Raw genomic sequence first — 25,249 nt, 5'->3', positions numbered from 1 at the left:
GCCTGCCTCTGCCTCCCGAGTGCTGGGATTAAAGGCGTGCGCCACCACCGCCCAGCTAGCTCTAACTTCTTATTGGCTAACTCTTATATCTTAATTTAACCCATTTATATTAATCTGTGTATCATCACATGGCAGTGGGTTACCAGGTAAAATTTGGCATGTCTGTGTCTGGCAACTCCATGGTGTCTCTCCCCAACTCTGCCTTTCTTCCTCCCAGCATTTAGTCCTGTCTCTCCCACCTACTTAAGTTCTGCCCTATCAGGCCAAAGCAGTTTCTTTATTAACCAATGAAAGCAACACAAAGACAAAAGGACCTCCTACACCATTTCCACTTTTCTGTTTAAACAAAAAAGAAGGCTTTAATTTTAACACAGTAAAATTACATATAACAAAACAGTTATCAAGCAAGAATTACAGTTACAACATTTATATCTACTTTATCTTTTATCATAACTAAGGAAAACTATAACTATAAATATAAATTCTTCAACTCCATCAGAGACCCCAGAAGGATATATTACCCAAGTAAACAGGAAGTGCATTGTAAACAACTTCCAAAATTCTAGAATTGAAAGAGACATCTTGCTGCCTAGATAGTCACCCAAAGTTCTTCTGTACTGTTGGGGCATCCATCTTCAGCCCACAGTCCCATAGCATCCAGCAGACTTTTCCATGAAGCAGGAAAATTCAAAGACAGTTCAGTCACTTTCTTCTGTATCCTGAAGAATGTTTTGCAGACTCTTTCATGAAGCAGGAACCCCAAAGGATCATCTCACCTTTAGGCAAGTTCAGCAGTCATTTCTCTGCAGGTCATGTATGTGCAGTGAAGCAGTCCAGGCAAGAGCAGTTTCTTGCCTAAATGCTAAGGAGCCTCTTCAGCTCCTGGGAATTGGAACTCTATCTCGGGCAAAACAAAGCACGAGATGGGTTGAATGTATATATATAGGGCCAGAAGGGCCAATAGGAAGACTAAGGCCATATATAGCCAATATTGCAGTGAATTTGTGGGTTCATGACCTATTGCAGCAATGGAATACCCAGATTAACATTCCTGCAGTCCCCAAAACTTTTGTTTCTGAGGAAAATATTAGAAGATATTACAGATGACAGACACCAGCCATTTGGGCTGTACAAGAACACAAAGCAGTTGATAAACCTTCAGAGGTACCAACAGCCCTACCTTTAAAATGGTTAACTGAGAAACCAATATGCATTAAGCTAACTGAGGAAAAGTTGCAGGCTTTAGAACAGCTGGTATGAGCAACTAGATGCTCGACACATAGAAGAATCTATCAGACCTTGGAATTGTCCTATATTTGTTGTTAAAAAGAAATCTGGAAAATGGGAATGGTGACAGATCTAAGGGCTATCAACAAGGTTATTCAACCCATGGGCCCTTTACAATATGGAATTCCTCTGCCTTCTCTGTTACCAAAGGGATGGCCTCTCATAATTATTTATTTAAAGGATTGTTTCTTCACTATACCTTTATAAGAAAAGGATAGAGAAAAGTTTGCCTTCACAGTGCCTACTTAAAATAATTCTCATCCTACTAGAAAATATCAATGGACTATCCTCCCACAGGGAATGCTCAATACCCTCACCCTGTGCCAATACTTTGTCAGCCAGCCATTGGAAATAATATGTAAGCAATTTCCTAGGTCTATAATCTACCATTGCATGGATGACATTTTGTCAGTATACAGATACTTTAGAAAGTATGTTTGAAGAAGTAAAGAAAGTCTTGCTTAAATGGGGATTACAAACTGCTCCTAAAAAGATTCAAAGAGGAGATTCTATTAATTACCAAGGTTACAGAAAATTAGAAAACAACAGTCACAAATTAGGAGAGACTGGTTGTGGACTCTTATTGACTCTCAATGATTATTGGGAGACATTTCCAGTCTACAATCAGCTGTTGGAATAACCTGATCTAATAATTAATTTAAACAAAACCTTAGGATGGTAATAAAGACTTGAATAGTCCCAGAGAGTTAACAGCTGAAGTGGAAAAGGAATTGATGATTGTTGAGGAGAAATTACAGGAGGCACATGTGGATAGTGTGAATCCAATTCTTAATTGTATTCGAGTCATATTGCTTTCCAATTTCTCCTAGAGGAATTTTAATGCAGAGGGATGATATTATCGCAGAATGGATCTTTTAGCCACATAAACTAAGTAAAAAATTAAAAACTTATATGGAAAAAGTCTCTGAATTAATTATAAAAGATAAATTGAGACTTTGTTAATTAGCAGGTATAGACCCAGCAGAGATTATAGTGCCTTTTACTGCTGATGAAATAAAAAAAGTTATGGGAAGACAATGAACCCTGGCAAAGAGCTTGTGCTAGTTTTTTGGAAGAAATTAATAGCAATTATCCCAAAAGTAATAGACTTAATCTTATAAAGAGAACTTCTTGGATTCTTCCCCAGATTGTATGTGATGCACCAATAATTGAAGCCCATACATTTTATACTAATGCAAATAGAACAGGGAAGGCATGCTACAAATCAGAAGAATTAAGTGAAACAAAGCCCAGAAGGCAGAATTATATGCTATTCTTACGGCACTAGGGATTTTAAAGAACCTCTCAATATGGTTACGGATTCACAATATGCAGAACAAGTTGTCTTACATATTGAAACTGCTGAATTTACACCAGATGATATGGAATTGACTTCATTGTTCATACAAGTGCAAGACATAATCAGGAATAGGCTTTGTCCTATGTACATAACACACATCTGATACCATACGGGTCTGCCAGGTTCTCTAATACAAGGTAATGCAGAAATCGATCAATTATTGATTGGAAGTGTGTTGCAGGCCTCTGAATTTCATGAAAACATCATGTCAATAGCAAAGGTTTAAAGAAAAACGTTTCTATTTCCTGGCAACAAGCTAAGGAGATTATAAAGAGGTGTCCTACTTGCTCTTTCTATAATAAAACACCATTGCCTGCATGGAGTAACCCTAAGGGTACTCAAAGGAATGAAATCTGGCAGATGATAAGTTCCACTTTACAGAATTTGGAAAATTAAAATATGTACACCACACCATAGACACAAATTCAGGTTTTCAATGGGCAACTGCCTTGAGCACAAAAAAGGCTGATTCAGTAATCACACATTTATTAGAAGTTATGGCCATTATGGGCATTCCTGCAAGTAGGTCAAAGTATCAGACAGGCCCTGTTCCCAGTGTTACTAATCCCAAAAGTATGCCAAGCTATTCAGCCATTACAGGTATGCAGAGGACCTAAGTCAGCCCCCTACAGGATTCCTGGTTTCTACGAACTCCCATGACAGTGGGAAGCAATTCTAGAAGACGACACCCCCTATCCCAAAAAAGTTTGTCCATAGGGTTGGGAGCACTGTTTAGGGGTTGTTTATTATTACTTGTACTAGATAGAGGGTTGGGGAGAAAACTATGTTTGTTCAAAAAAAAAAAGAGGAGGGGGATAGTAGTAGTGGGTAATAGAGTGAATACTTGTGAGCTATTTGTGGATAATTTACATTGGTAGAGTGTTTTTATATTGATACAAGTTCAAATTATATTTGTTACTTTTGTTTACATTATTTGCACATATATACAATGTTATTTTGTCAGATTGTATATATGCAGGTTTCTACGTCAGTTTAGGACTTTTTTATATTGATGCAACTTTTAGGATATATTTTTATATTGCATTATATATTACTCCTACTTCTGATCAAGATACAGGTATTAATTATTATAGGTCAATAGTTGTTCATGTTTGTTGTACATATAGTAGATCAATTAGGTTCTTTAGATACATAGAGATTGTATTCTGTATAGATAGGTATTCTTCAACCACTTCAAGGATCTGTTGAATATGGCATTTAAATAATTTAGGGTTCTGTTGACATGAGATATGATTGCTTCTGAGAGCACCAATCTATTCCCAAGAGAATGTTGAGCACAGAAGACACTCCACTTGGAGCTTGTTTTCTTCTTGGCCAAACTGGCCTTTGGGCAAGGAACTGACAATGCCTCAACCACTGACAAGTTACATAGTTTCCAGAAATGGATAAGCAGGACTCTCAAATCTTGCAAAGACAGGCTAAAACAATTTTGAAAAATTTCCTGCCTCTGAAAATGGTCTGTCAGTTACACTAAGCCTTAGCCAAAGTTGGTTGCTTCAACGCTGCAAAATGAGACTTTGGGTGATTGCTCAGGTAGCTAATTGTCTCTGTAATATATTGCTCGCTTTGGAAGCTACTTGATTGTACTTCCTGCCTGCTCAAGTAATATTATCTTCCTTCTCAGGCCCTTAATGGGGTTGAAGATTAGATAACTGTACTCTAATGATCTAGCCAACCCATTTCCTATAAAAGACTTAGACTCCATAGGAAAGAATGTTTATTAAAACATTTAGAATGTTTCTTGCTTAATATTGTTTATGCTGGTTGTAATTCTAATTATACTTGATATCTCTTCCTAGTGTATATAGTTTTGTATTGGGTTTGGAACTCTCTTATTTAAACAAAAAGGGGAGGTGCTATGGGAGCACATTCTGCTCCTTCAGCCAATAGCCTTTAAGATACCAGCCCTCTTGGGAGTGGTCTCTTAAAGTTTAAAAAGCAGCAAGAACTGTGCACCCACTCTCTTGCTTCTGGCTCCCCTTCTGGCTGCTAGATTCTGTTTCCTGTTTATGCTCTGAGAACTATTGTTTAGGATGGTGATCTGTAAGTTTTCCCCTTAAATAAATAACCCTTTTTATAATCAATAATTCTGAACGGGTGTAGGATGGTTTTATGGCATCACTTCTTTTGAGTTGACCTTGTATCTTGCCACATCACTGAAAATTTTTTCAGCTGTAGGAGTTCCCTAGTAGAGTGTTTAGGGTCATTTATGTACACTATCATGTTATCTGCAAATAGTGCAAGTTTGACTTTTTCCTTTCCAGTTTGAATCCCCTTGAACTCCTTTTGTTGTAGCCAGAACTTCAAGAATTATGCTGAATAGATACAGAGAGAGTGGACAGCCTTGTCTTATTCCTGATTTTAGTGGAATCACTTTGAGTTTCTCTACATTAAATTTGTTGGTGACTGTTGGCTTATTGTATATTGCCTTTATTATGTTTAGATATGTTCCTTGTATCCATGATCCCTCTAAGACCTTTATCATGAATGGGTGTTGGATTTTGTTGAATACTTTTAAGCATCTAATGAGATGATCATATGATTTTGCAGCAACTAATGAGATAATCAATACGGTGGATTACATTGATAGATTTTTGTATGTTGAACCATCCCTGCTTCTCTGGGCTGGAGCTGATTTGATCATGGTGGATGGTTTTTTTTGATGTGTTCTTGGCTTTGGTTTGCCAGTATTTTATTGAGTATTTTTGCATCTATGTTCTTGAGTGAGATTGGTCTGTAGTTCTCTTTCTTGGTAGACTCTTTGTGTGGTTTCTATATCAGGGTGATTGTAGCCTCATAAAAAGAGTTTGACAATGTACGTCTGTTTCTATTATGTGGAACACTTTGAAGAGTATAGATATTAGCTCTTCTTTGATGTTCTTGTAGAATTCTGCACTGGAACCATCTGACCCTGGGTTTTTTTTTTTTTTCGAGACAGGGTTTCTCTGTGGTTTTGGAGCCTGTCCTGGAACTAGCTCTTGTAGACCAGGCTGGTCTCGAACTCACAGAGATCCGCCTGCCTCTGCCTCCCGAGTGCTGGGATTAAAGGCGTGCGCCACCACCACCCGGCTGGCCCTGGGTTTTTAATTTATTTTTTAGTTTTAGTTTTTTTTGTTAGGAGGCTTTTGATGACTGCTTCTATTTCATTAGGGGTTATAGGTCTATTTAAATTGTTCACCTGGTCTTGACTTAATTTTGCTATGTGGTACCTATCCAGAAAATTGTCCATTTCTTTTACACTTTGATATCAGGGATGGTGGTGATGTAAAATTTTACATTTTACATTGTCTTTTACATTTTCCAATTTTGTGGAGTACAGCTTTTTGTAGTATGACCTAATGATTCTCTGGATTTCCTCAGTGTCTGTTGTTAAGTCCCCATTTTCATTTCTGATTTTGTTAATTTGCATGTTCTCTCTCTGCCATTTGATTAGTTTGGATAAGGGTTTATCTATCTTGTTGATTTTCTCAAAGAACCAGCTCTTTGTTTCATTGATTCCTTGTATTGTTTTCTTTGTTTCTATTTTATTGATGTCAGCACTCAATTTGATTATTTCCTGTCATCTACTCCTCCTGGGTGAGTCTGCTTCTTTTTGTTCTAGACCTTTCAAGTGTGCTGTTAATTGACTAATGTGAGCTTTCTCTACTTTCTTTATGTAGACACAGTGCTGTGAACTTTCCTCTTTGCACTGCTTTCATAGTGTAGCATAGGTTTGGGTATGCTGTGCCTTTATTTTTGTTGAATTCTAGGAAGTTTTTAATTTCTTTCTTTCTTCCTTGACCCAGGGTGGTTCAATAGACTACTGTTCGATTTCCATGAGTTTGTAGGTTTTCTGCAATTAGTGTTGTTAACTTCTAACTTTAAACCATGGTTATCTGATAAGATAAAGCAGGTTACTCCATTTTTTTTTCTGTTGAGGTTTTCTTTGTTACCAAGTATGTGGTCAATTTTAGAGAAAATTCCATGAGAAGACGGTATATTCTTTTGTGTTTGGGTAAAATTTTCTATAGATGTCTGCTAAGTCCATTTGAATCATGTCATTTGTTAGTTGTCTTATTTGTTTGTTAAGTTTCTGTCTGGTTGACTTGTCCATTGGTGAGAGTGGGGTGTTGAAGTCTCCTACTATCAGTGTGTGGGGTTTGATGTGTGATTTAAGCTTTAGTAATGTTTCTTTTACAAATGTGTATGAGTATTTTGTCTACACATGTGAGTATTTTGTATTTGTATACACATATGCATGAGCACCATGTGTGTACAGCACTCACAGAGGCCAGAAGAGGGTGTTTGAACCCTGGAACTGGAGTTACAGGTGGCTGTGGTGGCCATGTGGTTGCTAGGAACTGAACCTGGATCCATTAGAAGAGCAGCAAGTGCTCTTAACCACTGAACAATCTCTTCAGGTCCCAGTATTCTAGGATTTGCTTGATGATATTTTACCTTAAGGTTCATCAGGAATACTGACTTGAAGTTTTCTTTTTATGGTCTGCCCTTATCTGGTTTGGTATCAGGGTAATACTGACCTTGTAGAATGTCTTGAAGTGTTCCTTCTGCTTCATTTATGGGAACTAGTTTGATAAGAAATGTTGTTAATTTTTTATTACACACTTGATCAAATTCAGCAGTGCCATGCTCAAGTCTTGTACTTTTCTTTGACAGGTACTTTAAAATAATAATATTATACTGTTTCACAAAAGGGTTATGGTTTTCTTTTTCCTCACTATAGCTGTAGGAGAGAAATTAGGATCTAAGTTTATTAACATTAAGATCCATTTTTGTGGGAGTAGAATCATTTAATAATTCTTTTCCATTATTTCATCAGAAAGTAAGTTTGCAGAAAACTATGTGATATTAGACACATAGATGTAGTTAAAATGATTGTAAAAGGAAAAGGAATCATTGTTGGTTGTGTTCTTATAACTTCCATTTCATAAACATGACATGTAAAAAGTTATTTATCTTTTATTTTAGACATAGCAGCTGCAGAAGAATGGACAATAAGGGTCACAATGCATGCAGGATTAAACATTTATGAAACTGAAGGGACCCTATTGGATCTTGTTCGAGGTAAATATCGACTTATAAAGTAGAATGGATTTCACATACTTTTTGATCAAACTGATGACTACCAAAGAGTGACAAATCCCAGATGGCCAGGACGACAGCCTGATGGCGCAAACAAGAAACAAATATATGCACATATGTATATGTATATTTAAGTATATATATGTATGTATATATGCTGAATCACAGAAAGTGATGGCATGGTTGGTGTCCCTTGAATTTAGAAAGGCTGGCAGGGATTGTGGAAAAGGTGTGGGCTTTTTACTAGCTGTAACAAAAAGACATCACCTGAGTGCATTGAGTAGGAAGGTGGTACATTCTGACTTGGGATTTAGAAAAGGTCCCAGTGTTGGATGCTTGTCAGCCAGTGACCTATTCTGGGAAAAGGGTGACAGGAATGGAATAAAGGCCGCGGCTAACAGCTGTCGTATTACCACACCCAAGAGCTGCCTGTAATCCTCAGGCTGTGGTGCATGCCATGCAGAAGTTGAGCAGTAGCAGAACGAAGACTACAAATACACTTTGTAAGTAAAGCAGATGGGATTCCTGATAGCCAGGGTAGAGGGAAGTGGGAGCATCAAGGATGAATCCTCCACTTCTGGAGCAATCAGGTAGGGAGAGCAGTGTCAGTTCCTGGAGACAGGAGGGATGGTACAAGGAAGTGGGAGGCAGGGAGAAAGGTGAGGGTGTGGTCCTAAGTTTATATTCACTACTAAACTCAAAAGGGTTGTTTAAGGTTCCTCTCTGGACTGCTTCATATCTAATACAGAGTGAGATAGATCCCGAGCTGTGCATCTAAATTCTGCATCGTACACATAAACCGCTTTAATCACAGGTGAAAAGTGACCTTCACATTGGTCACTTCTCTCTTAGTTTGACAGCACTAAGTCTCTCTGCAGGAGAGGAGACTCTGTATGTGGCATTTGAGGGGTTAGAGACTTTATAGGACAAATGGGAATTTGGTAATGTAAGTTTCCATAGGCAAGTCAGTTCCCCTGCAGTTGAAAAATGATAATTACCAACACAGGTCAGTGTGTTGATCTTATAAGAAGCTTACCAAAGGTGTTTATTTTTCAAATCGACTTTCCTGATCAATTTCTCAGCTCACCTGAGTCTTTTAGGTCACTAACAGTCTCTAGTTCTTATGACTTAACATAGCACACCTGACCCCAAGCAGCTTTTTCTTAAGATCAGAGGCTCTGTCAATCCAGGACAAATCAAACTTCCTTGTTCAGTGAGGCTGATGGGAATGGCCTGCAACCACACTACAGTCCATGAAATCAGTTGCTTACCTGCAGCTTCTCTGAAGTCCTGAGCAACTTTCTGCTGAATGACTGTAGCTGACATTCTTTCTTCCCCTTCTGACTGTAGCTAGACTGCATAATAACCAAACAGGCAGAAACTGAACTGCTTTTCTTGCTTTCACAAGGTAGGGGAAAAGGGAAGTTCCCCAAGGGATTTGGGTCTAGACACAGTCGATTTTCCTGAAAGTTTGAGGAGATTGAACTGCACTGTAGAATATAAACAGCTAAGCACTGATTAGCGAGTGTCTCTGTAGGTTCTTTGACTATTTTTTAAATTACACAGTAGTAGTATTCTTTCAAACTGCCATGGTCTACTTTGTACTTTTCTCTCTAATTTTTGCAAAAGAAGAAAAATGTTTTTCCTTTGAAAATTTTCAATAAAAAAGTTTTAAACTTTTTTTTTTTTTTACTGGTTCTTTTCCATCGGAGAAAAGAGCATTCCTGTTTTTATATATGAAAATTTGACTTTAGCTTCAATCTGTTTGATATCTGTTGTGGGAGCCACTCATTCATTTCCTGGCCACCCAGACTCCTGAAATAACCACACAGAAACTGTATTAATCAAATCACTGCTTGGCCTATTAGCTCTAGCTTCTTATTGGCTGGCTCTTATATCTTTGGTTAATCCATTTCCATTATTTTATATTTTACCATGAGACTCGTGGCACACTGGCAAGGTTCTGGCTGGCAGCTCACGTCTTTCTTCTTTGGGGGCTCCATGGCTTCTCCCAGACTCTGCCTTCTTTCTCCCAGCATTCAGTTTAGTTTCCCCTGCCTAGCTCTGTTCTGACCTACTATAGGTTCAAAGCAGTTTCTTTATTCATTAGCCAATAAACAGAACACATATACAGAAGGACTTCCCGCACCACATTTCCTTTTAGGTATTGTGAGTTTTAAACTTGTACCCCTTGTCTGACTAAGTCTGTCAGCTGGGTCATTGCCGAGTGCAGTCTGGTGAGGAGGACTGCAGTCTCTTTCTTCAGTTCCAGTGATGCTCAGGGCTGCACTGAGGTCCAGGAGACCCCCACTCATCCTAGCATTTCACAGAGTGCTTCTCAGAGAGGGAAGATAGGGTATGGAGAACAGCAGGAGACTTCTGAGTCAGAGCTTAGCAAAAACGAAAGCACAAGAATTTTAAAAACCAACAAATTTTCTGTAAAAAGGTGATATGCAGTTTTTGATAGACTGAACTTCTACCTGTTCCCTAGAGACCTTAGTTTCTGGTTCACTGATGAGAACGTGTCTTTATTTACATATACTCTGGGTTTATTGCCTTTTATTTACCCATTGTTGTTTTGATGGGATTGGAAAAGGAACAAAAGGAAATGTGTGCTTTTGAAGCAGAAGCAGATTCCTAAATTACAGATATCCCTGTTCTGTGTTCCAACTCTTGTAATTCTAAGCATAGACCATGTGACCATGCTTGTCCATGTATGGCTAAATTAATATCTCTCATCCTAAATGTTCTTCAGTAATTTCCAGGGTATTAGCAAGAGAATATTATTCTTTCTCCTTTGCATAATAAAAACTGACCCATTTTTAACTGCAGAAGAGTGAGATCATATTACACACATGTATAAGGTTTATGTTTATGAATGTTTTGCCAGTACACATGTCTGTGCATCAGGTGTGTGCCTGGTGCTCTGGAAGGTCAGAGGAGTAGTGAATTTGCTAGGATTCATCAGACAACATTCAGCAGCTCTGTGGGTGCTGGGAATCAAACCCAGGTCCCCTGAAAGAACAGCCAGTGTTTTTTTTTTTTGGTTTCTTAATTTTTTTATTATTGATATTTATTGAGTTCTACATTTTTCTGCTCCCCGCCCTGCATCTCCCCTCCCCACTTCAACTCTCCCCCAAGGTCCCCATGCTCCCAATTTACTCAGGAGATCTTGTCTCTTTCTACTTTCTACTTCCCGTGTAGATTAGATCTAAGTAAGTCTCTCTTAGTGTGCTCATTGTTGTCTAAGTTCTCTGGGATTGTGGTTTGTAGGGTGATTTTCTTTGCTTTATGTTTTAAAACCACCTATGAGTGAGTACATGTGATAATTGTCTTTCTGTGGGTTACCTCACTCAATATAATGTTTTCTAGCTACATCCATTTTCCTGCAAAATTCAAGGTGTTGTTATTTTTTTCTGCTGTGTAGTACTCTACTATGTAAATGTACCACATTTTCTTTATCCATTCTTCGGTCAAGGGGCATTTAGGTTATTTCCAAGTTCTGGCTATGACAAACAAAGCTGCTATGAACATAGTTGAGCACATGTCCTTGTGGACAATTGAACTTCCTTTGGATATACACCCAAAAGTGGTATGACTGGGTCTTGAGGAAGGTTGTTTCCTAATTTTCTGAGAAATCTCCACACTGACATCCAAAGGGGTCATACCAGCTTGCATTCCCACCAGCAATGCAGAATTGTTCCCTTTTCCCCACAACCTCTCTGGCATAGGTTGATCTTGGCCATTCTTATAGGTGTAAGATGGAATCTCAGAGTTGTTTTGATTTGCATTTCTCTGACTAAGGATGTTGAACATTTCCTTAAGTATCTTTCAGCCATTTTAGATTCCTCTGTTGAGAGTTCTCTGTTTAGGTCTGTAGTCCATTTTTTAAAAATTGGATTATGTGGTTTTTTGGTGTCCAATTTCTTGAGTTCTTTGTATATTTTGGAGATCAGACCTCTGTCTGATATGGGGTTGGTGAAGATCTTTTCCCATTCTGTTGGCTGTTGTTTGTCTTGTTGACCATATCCTTTGCTTTGCAGAAGCTTTTCAGTTTCAGGAGGTCCCATTTATTAACTGTTTCTCTCAGTGTCTGTGCTATTGGTGTTATATTTAAGAAGTGGTCTCTTGTGCCAATGTGTTCAAGTGTACTTCCTACTTTCTCTTTTATAAGGTTCAGTGTAGCTGGCTTTATGTTGAGATCTTTGATCCATTTGGACTTGAGTTTTGTGCATGGTGATAGATACGGGTCTATTTTCGTTCTTTTACATGTTGATACCCAGTTATGCCAGCACCACTTGTTAAATATGCTTTCTTTTTTCCATTTGATATTTTTTGCTTCTTTGTCAAAAATCAGGTGTTTGAAGGTGTGTGGATTGATATGGGTCTTCTATTTGATTCCATTGGTCCTCCTGTCTGTTCTTATGCCAATACCAGGCTGTTTTCAGTACTGTAGCTCTGTAGTAGAGTTTGAAGTCAGGGATTGTGATGCCTCCAGAAGTTCTTTTATTGTACAGGATTGTTTTGTCTATCCTGGGTTTTTTGCTTTTCCATATGAAGTTGAGTACTGTTCTTTCGAGGTCTTTGAAGAATTTTGCTGAGATTTTGATGGGCATTGCGTTAAATCTGTAGATTGTTTTTGGTAAGATTTCTGCAGCCAGTGTTCTTAGCTGCTGAACAAGCTCTCCAGCCTCTACTATATATACTACCTGATTTGGACAATCAAATATTTTCTTTACATAGTTTTTCTAAAATATTTTTCTAAAAAATAGTGGTGCTCTAGTTTCAAGAGTGCTGCCATGATTTAAAGGCCTAAATTTGCCTTCCCCAGAACCTATTCTTCAGTGGAGTCTTGGACCTAAAATGTCTGAAGCACTTGTCCAACAATTGTATCCACATGTGACAGATATCCGAGTGGCAAAGTCCCCCTGTGCCAGTGATGTGGCATTAATTGGCTTTATTTTGAAGTCGACATATAATGGTAAGTTTACAGTCTTATTGACTATTGAAGTAAGCAGTGTTATATATTTGTTAAGGGCGGTTTTAAGTGGAAATACACACTAAATGCATACAGAGAATAAAATTTACTGTTTGTCACTCTACCTCTTCTGCTTGCCAGTGTGAGCTGCTAGGAGAGGTCCTCCTTTGTTGTGGCCTTGTGCATTCAAATGGTGACTTAAAACAGGATGTGGTGGTGTGTGCCTAAATCCAAGTTACTTGGCAGACTAAGACAAAGCAATTGAGTTTGAGGTTAACCTTGTAAGACCCTATTTCAAAACCAGTTAACCAAGTCAGTCAAGTAGTAGGTCCCTGTCCTCTGTTCTTCATAAGTTTGTTACAGTTTTCCAGAGATTCTTAATTGCTTCTGGTCTGTCTTCATTTTCTGCTATGTATAAAACAGTATTATTATTCTTGGGACACTACCTTATTGTATTTATTACAGACATATTTTCAATGATTGTTAAATACCTAATGGCATATGTAAGAAAAACAGCTGTTTTTCTCTAGATTCTGATTTATCACACTTGTGGAGTCAAATGTATGGATTTCCCTCACTGAGTGATTTTTCTTGGCATATTGGAGGTGCCAAGTGGGTATCCTGTGATTTAATTCAACTCTGGCAATAGATACATAGAGCTAGCATCAACGCTCACAAATTAGAAAGACGGTTTTTCATTTCAGATTCTAGGCACAAGTGCCAGGTTGTGACCCGTGCTTCTAATCTGGATGCTGTAAATTGAAGCCCTATAAGCCCCTTCTGAAATTCAAGACTTTGTTACACTGTTCACAGAACTCAGGGCAACCCACAGAACTCAGGGTCTGAGATGCTTGTCCTGCTGGGAGATGGAGTGTACTGGGCAGCAGAGCTCCTAAGGGCTACAAGCAGAAAGGTTGAGCCTGGTGAACCTCAGGGTGGCAGCCATAGAGTTCAGGGAAGTGTGTGGCAGCAAGGACCTTGGATAACCCAGGATGCCCTGCCTAGCTGTTGTAACACACTTTGATTCTAGGCAATAACAGAATATCTGAAACAAGTATCTTGGCAATGATCCAGTATTTATGGTGCTTCAGAAACCAGAAACCTTGAACCTGGTCAATATTTGCATGTAAAGCTGTCTGGGCAGTGTATGTGTGTATGTCACACACACACACACACACACACACACACACACACACACACACTCATATATGTTGTAGAATATTATTTTAAGATGTGTTATGCTTTGGAACTTTTTTTTAATGATGCAAAGATGTGTTTGATTAAATAAAATTCACCTGTGATCAGACGCCTGAATCAGCAAGTAGCTGACCGGAAATTGTAGGGAGGAGTCAGGTGGAGAAGGGATTTTAAGGAGGGGCCAGGAAAAGTATGAGAACTTCTTGGGAAATGCCAGGGGGTGATCTAGATAAGCTGCTTGCTTGTCAGCCTCTCTGGGGAGCAGAATTCTAGGTCAACCTTTGAATCTTGAATTCTCTAGAGGGACAGAGAAAAAATAAAGCTATGGTGCCTAGAGGGAACAGATTTTTTTCAGGCTGTGGCCTTTGCAGCCAAACTGCTGCTGGTAGTGACAGAGCTGCCATTGTTGACTAGGATAGCAGGAGCTTAGAAGGTAGCAACAATTAGAGAAGAAAATAGCAGCTATATGTGTGTATATATATTATGTGTGTATGTATATATACATATATATTATGTTATAAACTATAGTTTCCAGTGCCACTGTGATGAATGAATATTTGCTGGAGCACTGGGAAAGACAGAGGAATGTATTGGTGATTAAGCAGCGGGGAGATGTGGGCCTAGAGACTCAACAGTGGTGGTAAGAGAGAGAAGGCTGTAGTGGACAGGAGAGCATGTCATGGCTGAATAGGGCCAAGAGGGCAGTGTGCAGCAGTCTGGAGCTTGCACTCCCTTTCAGCCCCTTAACACACTTCTCAGCCAGATGACTGTCCTGGTTCTGAGCAATGATAGGATGTTCAAGATGAAGAATGGTCCATTTTCTGGTTTGGAACTCTTAAAAAGACCTCTATAGTCTGTGCTGTCCCTGGAGGCCACTTTGGTACCCTTCATCCACTGCCCCAGGCCCTGTTGAAGCTGGAGGTTCATGTGGTGCTTATGGTCCTACAGCACCTGGGAGCCATGTTGAGGTCCCTGGCCAGAGGCACCACTTAAAGCCATACAGATATTCTGGGTCAGGGCCACTGTCTGATGCCATCCTGAAGTTCGTGAGCTGTACTTCTGACAGGGGCCATGTTGATGTGGGTAGTCTGTGTTGCCTACTGAGGCCACGGTGATGCCTAGGTCCGGGTTGTCTCCTGAGACCATGCTGAGGTCTGTGTCCTGAGCTAATGTTAGAGATCATGTGAATGTCTGTGGTCCATGCAGTCACCAGAATCCATGTACAAGTCCATAATTCATGCCCCTACTGACTGTGAAGAACATGGAAGCTACTTTTGCCATGGTATTGATGACTGCAGACTCACAGTTGAGAAAGAGAAACATGGAAGGCTTCCATGACAACTTCTACCACACCCCACCCCACCCAAAAGTAACAAGCTTGACAGGTGGCCATTGAAGATAATTCTTAAAAATAAGTATGATGGGCATATTGAAGTGTAGCTCTCCACAGCTGAGGTCTTCTGGCAGGGGTGTGGGTTTCCTTTAAGGGACTGGCCACCAGAATTTTGAGCATACTCTAGTGAGTATATATGGGCAACACAAATTGAAATTGTTCTTTTGTTTTGCTTTTTGTTTTTTGCATTTTGTTTCCTTTTTTCTTTTTCTTCTTCCTCTTCCTCATCTTCTTTTGGTGTGTGTGTGTGGGGGGAAAGGGTGGGAGGACAGACTGGGAGGACTGGGAAGTGATATGCTTGGGGTTCATTATGTGAAATTCCCTAATCGTCAATAAAAACATATTACGGAATAAAAAAGAAGTTGTATTCTTGTGGTAGTTTGAAAGTAATTGGCCACCATAAGCATACAGGGAGTGGTACCATTAGAAGGTATTGCTTCATTGGAGTAGGTGTGGCCTTGAAGGAAGTATGTCACTGTGGGGACAAACTTTAAGGTCTCATGTATGCTCAAGATAACACCCAGTGAGACACACCACTTCCTGTTGCTTGCAAGTTGGAGAACTCTCAGCTACTTCTCCAGCACTATGTCTGTCTGTCTGCCACTGTGTTCCACCATGATGATAACGAACTGAACCTCTAAACTGTAATCAAGCCACCCCAATCAAATGTTTTTCTTTATAAGAGTTGTCATGATCATGGTGTTTCTTCATAACAATAGGGATCCTAACTAAGACAGAACTTGGTACTAAGGACTGGGGCATTGCTGTGATAGGCTGGACCATTTTTTTTTTGTTTGAATGAATGTGAGATTTGGGACTGTGGATTAGAAAAGCAGTTGAACACTTTAAGTGCTGCTTAATGGGCCTTAGAAATAGGAACATGGAAGACTGTGTGTACTAAGAGTTATTTGAACTGTGGGGGGCTATCTTAAGATGTTTTGGAGAATAGTAATAATATGTGATCTAGAGACTGCTTCATTTTGGTGAAGAAAGTGGCTGCCTTTTGCCCTTGTCCAAAGGATCTGCCTGAGGCTAACATGAAGAATTTTGGATTAATTTTTGGGTTAGTTCCATTGGCATAGGAAATCTCAAACAGCCTAGTACAGACTGTCATGCGTTTACTAATGGTAACTCTAATGAAAATCTATAATGAAAATGAGCAAGTTGAGCAAGGACAAATACAAAATGTACAATTTGAGGAGAAAAGAAGTGCTGGGAAGTGGAATGGAGCTAAGTCCCCTGTTCAAGGAGATAAACAGATTAAGAAATGGAATAAAGGGAGTGGTCATCTCAGACCAATATCCCACCCAGCTAAGTTTTCAACTTGTGAAAATGAATTAAAGAAACACTTAGAGTTGTGTGTGGTGGTACTGCCTTTAATCCCTGTTGTAGTAGGAACGGCGGGCTGCGTCCCTGCCACCTGGCTAGTTTATACCTGAAATAACCACACCAAATTATATTTGAGGAGCCTCAGGCCACGTCTGGCCACCCGGCTAGCTTATACCTGAAATAATTACACAGAAACTGTATTCATTTAAACACTTCCTGGCCCATTAGCTCTAGCCTCTTATTTTTTAATTCTCACATCTTGATTAACCCCTTTCTAATAATCTGTGTATCACCACTTGACTGTGGCTTACCGGGAGAGATTCAGCATGTCTGACCTGGTGGCTGGCTTTGTGGTGGCTCTCTCTGCCTGCCTTTTCCCCAGCATCCTGTTCTGTCTACTCCATCCACCTAATTTTCTGCCCTATCAAAGGCCAAGGCAGTCTCTTTATTTAACCAATGACACATAGACAAAAGACCCTCCTACACCAAATCCCAACACTGGGAAGGCAGAGGCTATCAGATATCTGAGTTTGAGGTCAGCCTGGCCTACAAAGCGAGTAAGTTTTAGGACACTTAAGCTTAGACAGTGAAAAAATAGGAAGCTGGTGAAGATGTAATTGAAAGAGGGGATCATGTTCCAGGCTCAGCATGCAGCAGAACTTGGTAGCTTCATCTATGTGGTTCTGACTGTAGAGTCAAGGATAGAAGAAACAGGCTGTGGAATTTGCCCCTATACCTAAGGAAAACCACTAAGGCCAGACAGTGTCAGGGGTGTTCTTGTATGGAGGCCCAGAGAAGCCATTATGTGAAGCTTTGAAGTTGAAGCCTAGATTGCCTTGTCTTGCCAAGATGTCAATAATTCCAGAGCCATGGAATACCTGCCAAAGAAAAGAGCTATCTTAGCATCCCAAGAGTATTGCTGTTGACAAAGCTGAAAGGAGTTGGTGATCTGAAGAGCGCTTTGACATCAGACACAGAGATGCAGAGTTTGAAGTTTGCCCAGCTGGGTTTTGGTCTTGCTTTAGTCCAGTATTTTCTCACTATGCTCCCTTCTCTGCATTTTGAAATGATAACCCAAATGTATATCCTGCACCATTATATGTTTGAAATATGTGATATGTTTTTTGATTTCATGTTTATAGGGGATTACAGGTAAGAGATTGCATGAATCTTAGAAGAGGCTTTGAACTTTGGACTTTTGAACTTTGTTGTGACTTATGGGGACTTTTGAAGTTGAACTAAATGCATTTTGTGTTATGATAGTGTTATAAGCTTATGGGGGCTGAGGAGTGTAATGTAGTTTGAATGCAATTGGGCCCATAAGCTCATAGGGAGTGGCACTACTAGGAGGTGTGGCCTTGTTAGAGGAAGTGTGTCACTGTGGGGGCAGGCTTTGAGGTCTCATATATGTTCAAAATACCACTCAGTGAGACACACCATTTCCTGTAATGCTCAAGATATGGGAATCTCAGCTATTTCTCCAGTGCCATTCTTGCCTGATGCTACAATGAAACTTCATGATGATAATGGACTGAACCTCTGAACTGCAAGTGGTCTACCCCAATCAAATGTTTTCCTTTATGAGTTGCTATGGTCATGATTTCTCTTCACAGCAATAGAAACCCTAACAAAGGCAATTCTGTTATGTGAGGATAGTGTCCCATACTCTTAGCCTGAAGCAGAAATATTGTTGCAGGCAGCCTTATCTCACTTAGTGAATTCTAGGCTATCCTAGGTCAACAGTAAGAGGGGAAGAACAAGCAAGTCAATGAGGAGATAGGAGAGAGAGAGAGAAAGAGAGAGAGAGAGAGAGAGAGAGAGAGAGAGAGAGAGAACATATCACATGGAAGGAAAGGACTGAGGAGGAAAGGATTTAGCAAATATCTTTCATTCATGGCATGGAGTGGGTAGGTGGGTGTGTACATACTCCACTGTGTATATATAGAGAGACCAGGGCTTGACCACAGTAAACATATTTAATTTTTCTTCAGCTTATTTTTGAGGCATGGTCTCTTCCTGAACCTAGATCTCACCAATTTGGCTAAACTGACTATTCTCTGTCTGCATCCCCAGTCTGCAGTTATAGGTATGTCACTCTCCCTGAAAATTTTTTATGAGGGCACATGGAAGAGAACTCAGATTGTCAACTGTGCATGGCAAGAACACTATTGACTGGGCTCTTTCCACAGCCCCTTTCAATGTTTTTAATTACAAATATTAAAATCCCTCTTGCGTTTTCTTGTTCAGTTTTTTTCCATTGAACTCTTTCTTTTTTTTTTTTTAGTGGTGGTGTAGATCTTTATTTTTTTATTTATAAACTGATTGTCCTAGTAGCTCAGGCTTCTTACTCATTCTTATAACTTATATTAGCCCATTATTCTTGTCTATGTTAGCCACGTGGCTCAGTACCTTTTTTGGCAAGGCAGCCAAATCTTTTATTTTTTAATTTATTTTTTCTTGGAAAAAAAATTCCACCTCCTCCCATCCTCCCATTTCCCTACCCTTCCTCCCACTCTCCCCCCCTCCCCCCACTCCTTTCCCCTTCCCTCTCCAGACCAAAGAGCAGTCAGGTGGAGATTCCAAGGTCCTCCCCCCTCCATCTAGGTCTAGGAAGGTGAGCATCCAAACTGGCTAGGCTCCCACAAAGCCAGAACATGAAGTAGGATCAAACCCCAGTGCCATTGTCTTTGGCTTCTCATCAGTCCTCATTGTTTAGAGAGTCCGGTTTTATCCCATGCTTTTTCAGTTCCAGTCCAGCTGGCCTTGGTGAGCTCCCAATAGATCAGTCCCTATGTCTCAGTGGGTGGGTGCACCCCTCACGGTCCTGACTTCCTTGCTCATGTTCTCCCTCCGTCTGTTCCTCATTGGGACCTTGGGAGCTTATTCTGGTGCTCCAATATGGGTCTCTGTCTCTACCTCCATCCATCGCCCGATGATGGTGATATGCAAGATATTCATCAGTGTGGTTATAGGATAGGGCCATTTCAGGTTCCTTATCCTCAGCTCCCCAAGGCACTAACTGGGGACATCCCCTTGGGCACCTGGGAGCCCCTCTAGGTTCAGATCTCTTGCCCACCCTAAGCTGGATCCCTTATTTAAGATATATGCTTCCCTGCTCCCATATCCATTCTTCTTTTATCCCAACCATCCCAATTCCCCAAGTTCCCCCCAACCTCCCCTTCTCACATTTCTCTCCCCATCTCCTCTTACCCCTATCCCACCCCACCCCCAAGATCCCAATTATGCTTGGCAATCTTGTCTACTTCCCATATCCAGGAGGATAACTATATGTTTTTCTTTGGGTTCACCTTCTTATTTAGCTTCTTTAGGATCACAAATTATGGACTCAATGTCATTTATTTATGGCTAGAAACCAATTATGAGTGAGTACATCCCATGTTCATCTTTTTGGGTCTGGGACACCTCACTCAGGATAGTGTTTTCTATTTCCATCAATTTGCATGCAAAATTTGAGAAGTCATTGTTTTTTACCGCAAAGTAGTACCCTAATGTGTATATATTCCACACTTTCTTCATCCATTCTTCCATTGAAGGACATCTAGGTTGTTTCCAGGTTTTGGCTATTACAAATAATGCTGCTATGAACACAGTTGAACAAATGCTTTTGTAATATGATAGGGCATCTCTTGGGTATATTCCCAAGAGTGGTATTGCTGGGTCGTGGGGCAGTTTGATCCCGAATTTCCTGAGAAACCGTCACACTGCTTTGCAAAGTAGTTGGGCAAGTTTGCATTCCCACCAGCAATGGATGAGTGTGTCCCTTACTCTACAATGATAGCAAAGGCTATCATTGGTATTTTTGATTTTAGCCATTCTGACAGGTGTAAGATGATATCTCAAAGTTGTTTTGATTTGCATTTACCTGATCGCTAAGGAGGTTGAGCATGATCTTAAGTGTATTTTGGCCATTTGAACTTCTTCTGTTGAGAATTCTCTGTTCAGTTCAGTGCCCCATTTTTTAATTGGGTTAATTAGCATTTTAAAGTCTAGTTTCCTGAGTTCTCTATATATTTTGGAGATCAGACCTTTGTCTGTTGTGGGGTTGGTGAAGATCTTCTCCCAGTCAGTGGGTTGCCTTTCTGTCGTAGTTACAGTGTCCTTTGCTTTACAGAAGCTTCTCAGTTTCAATAGGTCCCATTTATTCAATGTTGCCCTTAATGTCTGTGCTGCTGGGGTTATACCTAGGAAGCGATCTCCTGTGCCCATATGTTGTAGGGTACTTCCTACTTTCTCTTCTATTAGGTTCAGTGTGTTCAGACTGATATTGAGGTCTTTGATCCATTTGGACTTGAGTTTTGTGTATGGTGATAGATATGGGTCTATTTTCATTCTTCTACAGGTTGACATCCAGTTATGCCAGCACCATTTTTTGAAGATGCTTTCTTTCTTCCATTGTATACTTTTAGCTCCTTTATCGAAAATGAGGTGTTCATCGGTTTGTGGGTTAAAATCTGGGTCTTTTATACGATTCTATTGGTCGACTTCTCTGTTTTTATGCCAATACCATGCTGTTTTCATTACTGTAGCTCTGTAATAGAGTTTGAAGTCAGGGATGGTAATGCCTTCAGAAGTTCCTTTATTGTATAAGATTGTTTTGGCTATCCTGGTTTTTTTGTTTTTCTATATAAAGTTGATTATTATACTCTCAAGATCTGTGAAGAATTTTGATGGGACCTTGATGGGGATTGCATTGAATCTATAAATTGCCTTTGGTAGAATTGCCATTTTTACTATGTTGATCCTCCCAATCCAAGAGCAAGGGAGATCTTTCCACTTTCTGGTATCCTCTTCAATTTCTTTCTTCAAAGACTTAAAGTTCTTGTCAAATAGATCTTTCACTTCGTTGGTTAGAGTTACCCCATGATATTTTATGCTATTTGTGGCTATCATGAAAGGTGATGCTTCTCTGATTTCCCTCTCTGCTTCCATATCCTTTGTGTATAAGAGGGCGACTGATTTTTTGGAGTTGATCTTGTATCCTGCCACATTACTAAAGGTGTTTATCAGCTGTAGGAGTTCTTTGGTGGAGTTTTTGGGGTCGCTTATGTATACTATCATATCATCTGCAAATAACGAAAGTTTAACTTCTTCCTTTCCAATTCGAATCCCCTTGATCCCCTTATGTTGTCTTATTGCTATTGCTAGAACTTCAAGCTCTATATTGAAGAGGTATGGAGAGAGTGGACAGCCTTGTCGTGTTCCTGATTTTAGTGGGATGGCTTTGAGTTTCACTCTGTTTAGTTTTATGTTAGCTGTTGGTTTGCTGTAAATAGCTTTTATTATATTTAGGTATGTCCCTTGTATCCCTAATCTCTCCAAGTCTTTTAACATAAATGGATGTTGAATTTTGTCAAATGCTTTTTCAGCATCTAATGAAATGATCATATGGTTTTTTTCTTTTAGCTTATTTATATGATGGATTACATTGATAGATTTTCGTATGTTGAACCAGCCCTGCCTCTCTGGGATGAAGCCTACTTGATCAAAATGGATAATTTTTCTAATAAGGCAGTCACATCTTGCTTGCTTTGTATCTGGACTACGTCTGCAGACTGCACTTCCCTTCCAGTTCACTTTTCTACCATAATGAACTACACTCTCAAACTGTCAGTCAAATTAAACCCTTTCTCCTTTAATCACAGTGACAGGAAAAGTAACTCTTCCACTGCCTAGCCTCTGTGACCAGGAAGGAAAGTCCTCTTTATTTCCAGACACAAGAGGTCATTATACCATACTTTTAGGCAATAAATAAAGATCAGAGCCTGCATCTCTTGATTCTATTGCTTTTTACCTCGAAATAATTATTAATCTAGGGTTGCATAGTCTATAGTGGCACATTGTAGTCCTCTCCAACATTAACAAAATCCTTACTAAATTATAGCTAAAATGATATTTTTAGAATAAACCAATACATTAAGAGGATTTACCCTAAAGAAGTAGTACTCATAGAGATAACTCTTCTGGGAGTCAATGAGGTGGTTCATAAATCTTATGGTATACCCTGTAACTACTTCATCCTCCCAATGCCTTGGGAAGTGAGAATGGGATTCAAAGAGAAGAGGAGAGGTGAGGTGTTGTTGTAACATGAGCCCCTGCTCGTTGGGGTTTCTGTCCTCCTACAAGGTCCCACAGCCAGCAAGCCCCAAAGGAAATCACACAGAGATCTCCATAAGTTATAAAACTGATTGGCCCATTAGCTCAGGCTACTTATTAGCTCTTATAGTTTATATTAACCCATTATTCTTACCTATGTTAGCTACATGGCTTGGTACCTTTCTCAGTGGGATAGCTCACATCTTGCTTCTTCAGTGGTCTGGGCAGAACTGCTGGAAGGAGCTTCCTGCTTCCCAGAATACTCCTATTCTCTTTGCTCCACCTCTACTTCGTGTATGGTTTTCCCACCTATACTTCCTGCCTGGCCAATCAGCATTTATTTAAAACATGATTGACAGAATACAGACAATTATCGCACACTATGTTGTGATGGCTATTCTTGGTTGCCAACTTAGCTGTATATGTAACTAACTAAAACCCAAGTAGATGGGAACTTCTGTGAAGGATTTTTCTTAATCAAATCATTGGAAGAAGCTAGACCCACCTACAATCCAGATCATTAGAGGAGGGAAGATCCACCTTTAATCTGGGCCATACTTTATATGTAAATAAAAGGACATCATTCCTTTATAGTCTGCTAAACCAGCAGTGACATTCCCTGAATAAGATGTCAGGTAAGCCATCAGAATCCATGAGTTGCCTCTAATCCTATAGCCAGATTTAAGGCCAAGCAGGCTTCTAGAGGGAGGTAGAAAGCATAGCCCATGAGTTGGTGCACTATACTACTAAGGAGCTTAATGATGATCATAAGTCTGGGAAATATGTGTGGAGGTAGATTTTAAGGGTATGGAATAAAGGTAGAAGAAATATAAAACTGGGTTGGGTTTAGGTTATTGATATGTGCCCATTGAGTGCAGATTCTAGCTTTAATATGGAAACTCTTAGATTAATAAAAAGTGTCAAATGTTTGCTTGAATGGTAGGTTGAAGACTTTGTCAAAGGATGGCCTATGTAAAAGAGGTTGGGCATGCCTAATATTGCTTGGCTCAGTGTTGATAAAGTTTTTTTTTTTTTTTAAAGTTCAGGAAAATTGTATGTTAGATGGGTGTGCTGTATAAAACCTAATCCTTCACCATGGAAAACCCAGAAGTCATGCCTATCAGTAATCCTATAAGATACAAAATGGGCACCAACATATTTGAAGAGCTTTCTTTGCACCATTTTTTGAGCCAGACCTTTGGGTTAGAGACACTGCCTGCTTCGTTGGATGAATTAAATGCAGTGGGATTACTTGGGCCTTGAAGTAGCAGCGGGACAGGTAGCAGCACTGAATTGCAAAAGACAAGGTGATTGTAGTTCTCATAATAGGCAGCATAGACAGGGCAATATACATAATAGGCTGACCCATCATGGGCAGCAGAGGCAGAGTGATTCTTATGGTGATATGAGTAGGGTGGACTTGCTAATCAATCATGATGCTTCCAGGCATGAAATAGAATAGATGCCTACTTCATTTTTGTTCAGTCTTTATAAGTGGAAGCATTCTTAAATGAAAGAAAGACTATTCTGAATTATGGCAAAACCAAATTTCTTTCTGGTAAGCAAGTTCCAGAGCTGAGCCAGTTTACAGACCCAGAACCCCTTGCATGATGGCAAAGCCAAAGTCCTCCTCCTGAGGAAGGACTTTGTTAAAATACCTGAGAGTTTTACTGTTAGCCATTCTCCAGCCCTTCCCCCAAAGGAACATGGCCTTTTATAAGGGCAACTTTACAGTGGAGAAATATAGTAGGAGGCTGTTCATTTGTTTCCCGGCTGCCCAGACTTCTGAAATAATGACACAAAAACTGTATTGATTAAATAACTGCTTGGACTATTAGCTCTAGCTTCATATTGGCTAGCTTTTACATCTTAATTTAACCCACTTCTATTAATCTGTGTATCACCACATTGTGTGGCTTACCAGCAAGGTTCCAGTTCATCTGTCACTGTTGGTGGTTACATGGCATCTCATTGACTCCGCCTTCTTTCTCTATATATCTTTTTCAGCCTGGCTATATTCTGTTAAGCCATTGGCCGAAAACAGCTTCTTTATTCATTAACCAATAAAAACAACACATATACAGAAGGACTTCCCACACCATTTTCCCTTTTCTGTTTAAATAAAAAGAAGGTTTTTTTTTAACATAGCAAGTTTGCATATAATAAAACAGGTATCAAACAATAATTACAGTTATAACATTTATATCTACTTTATCTTTTATCATAACTAAGGAAAACTATAATTATAACTATCTATTCTTCAACTCCATCAAGGATTGCAGAAGGATATAACATTACCTAAGTTAACAGGAAATGCATTGTAAGCAACTTCCAAAACTCTAGAATTGATAGAGACATCTTGATGCCTGAAAAGTCATCCACAGTTCTTCTTTGTTGTTGAGGCATCCAATCTTCAGCCTACAGGCCCATAGTATCTGGCAGACTTTTCCATGAAGCAGGAAATTTCAAAGGCAGTTCCACCTATATT

At 39.6% G+C, this 25,249-nt stretch overlaps 1 protein-coding gene across 1 annotated transcript in view; it reads left to right on the top strand.

Moving 5' to 3' along the window:
* The window catches only part of Catsperb (cation channel sperm associated auxiliary subunit beta), a 228,535-nt gene that overhangs the window by 75,567 nt on the left and 127,719 nt on the right, over positions 1-25,249 (top strand). Inside the window, 2 exon segments of the mRNA XM_041633087.1 lie at positions 7,637-7,732; positions 12,582-12,731. Coding sequence (XP_041489021.1) covers positions 7,637-7,732; positions 12,582-12,731 — 246 coding nt within the window.

Source organism: Microtus oregoni, unplaced genomic scaffold, assembly GCF_018167655.1.
Source record: "Microtus oregoni isolate MIOR12 unplaced genomic scaffold, Mior012 000043F_ref0000047, whole genome shotgun sequence".
Classification (NCBI taxonomy): domain Eukaryota; kingdom Metazoa; phylum Chordata; class Mammalia; order Rodentia; family Cricetidae; genus Microtus; species Microtus oregoni.
This window is presented reverse-complemented; position numbering and strand designations above follow the sequence as displayed.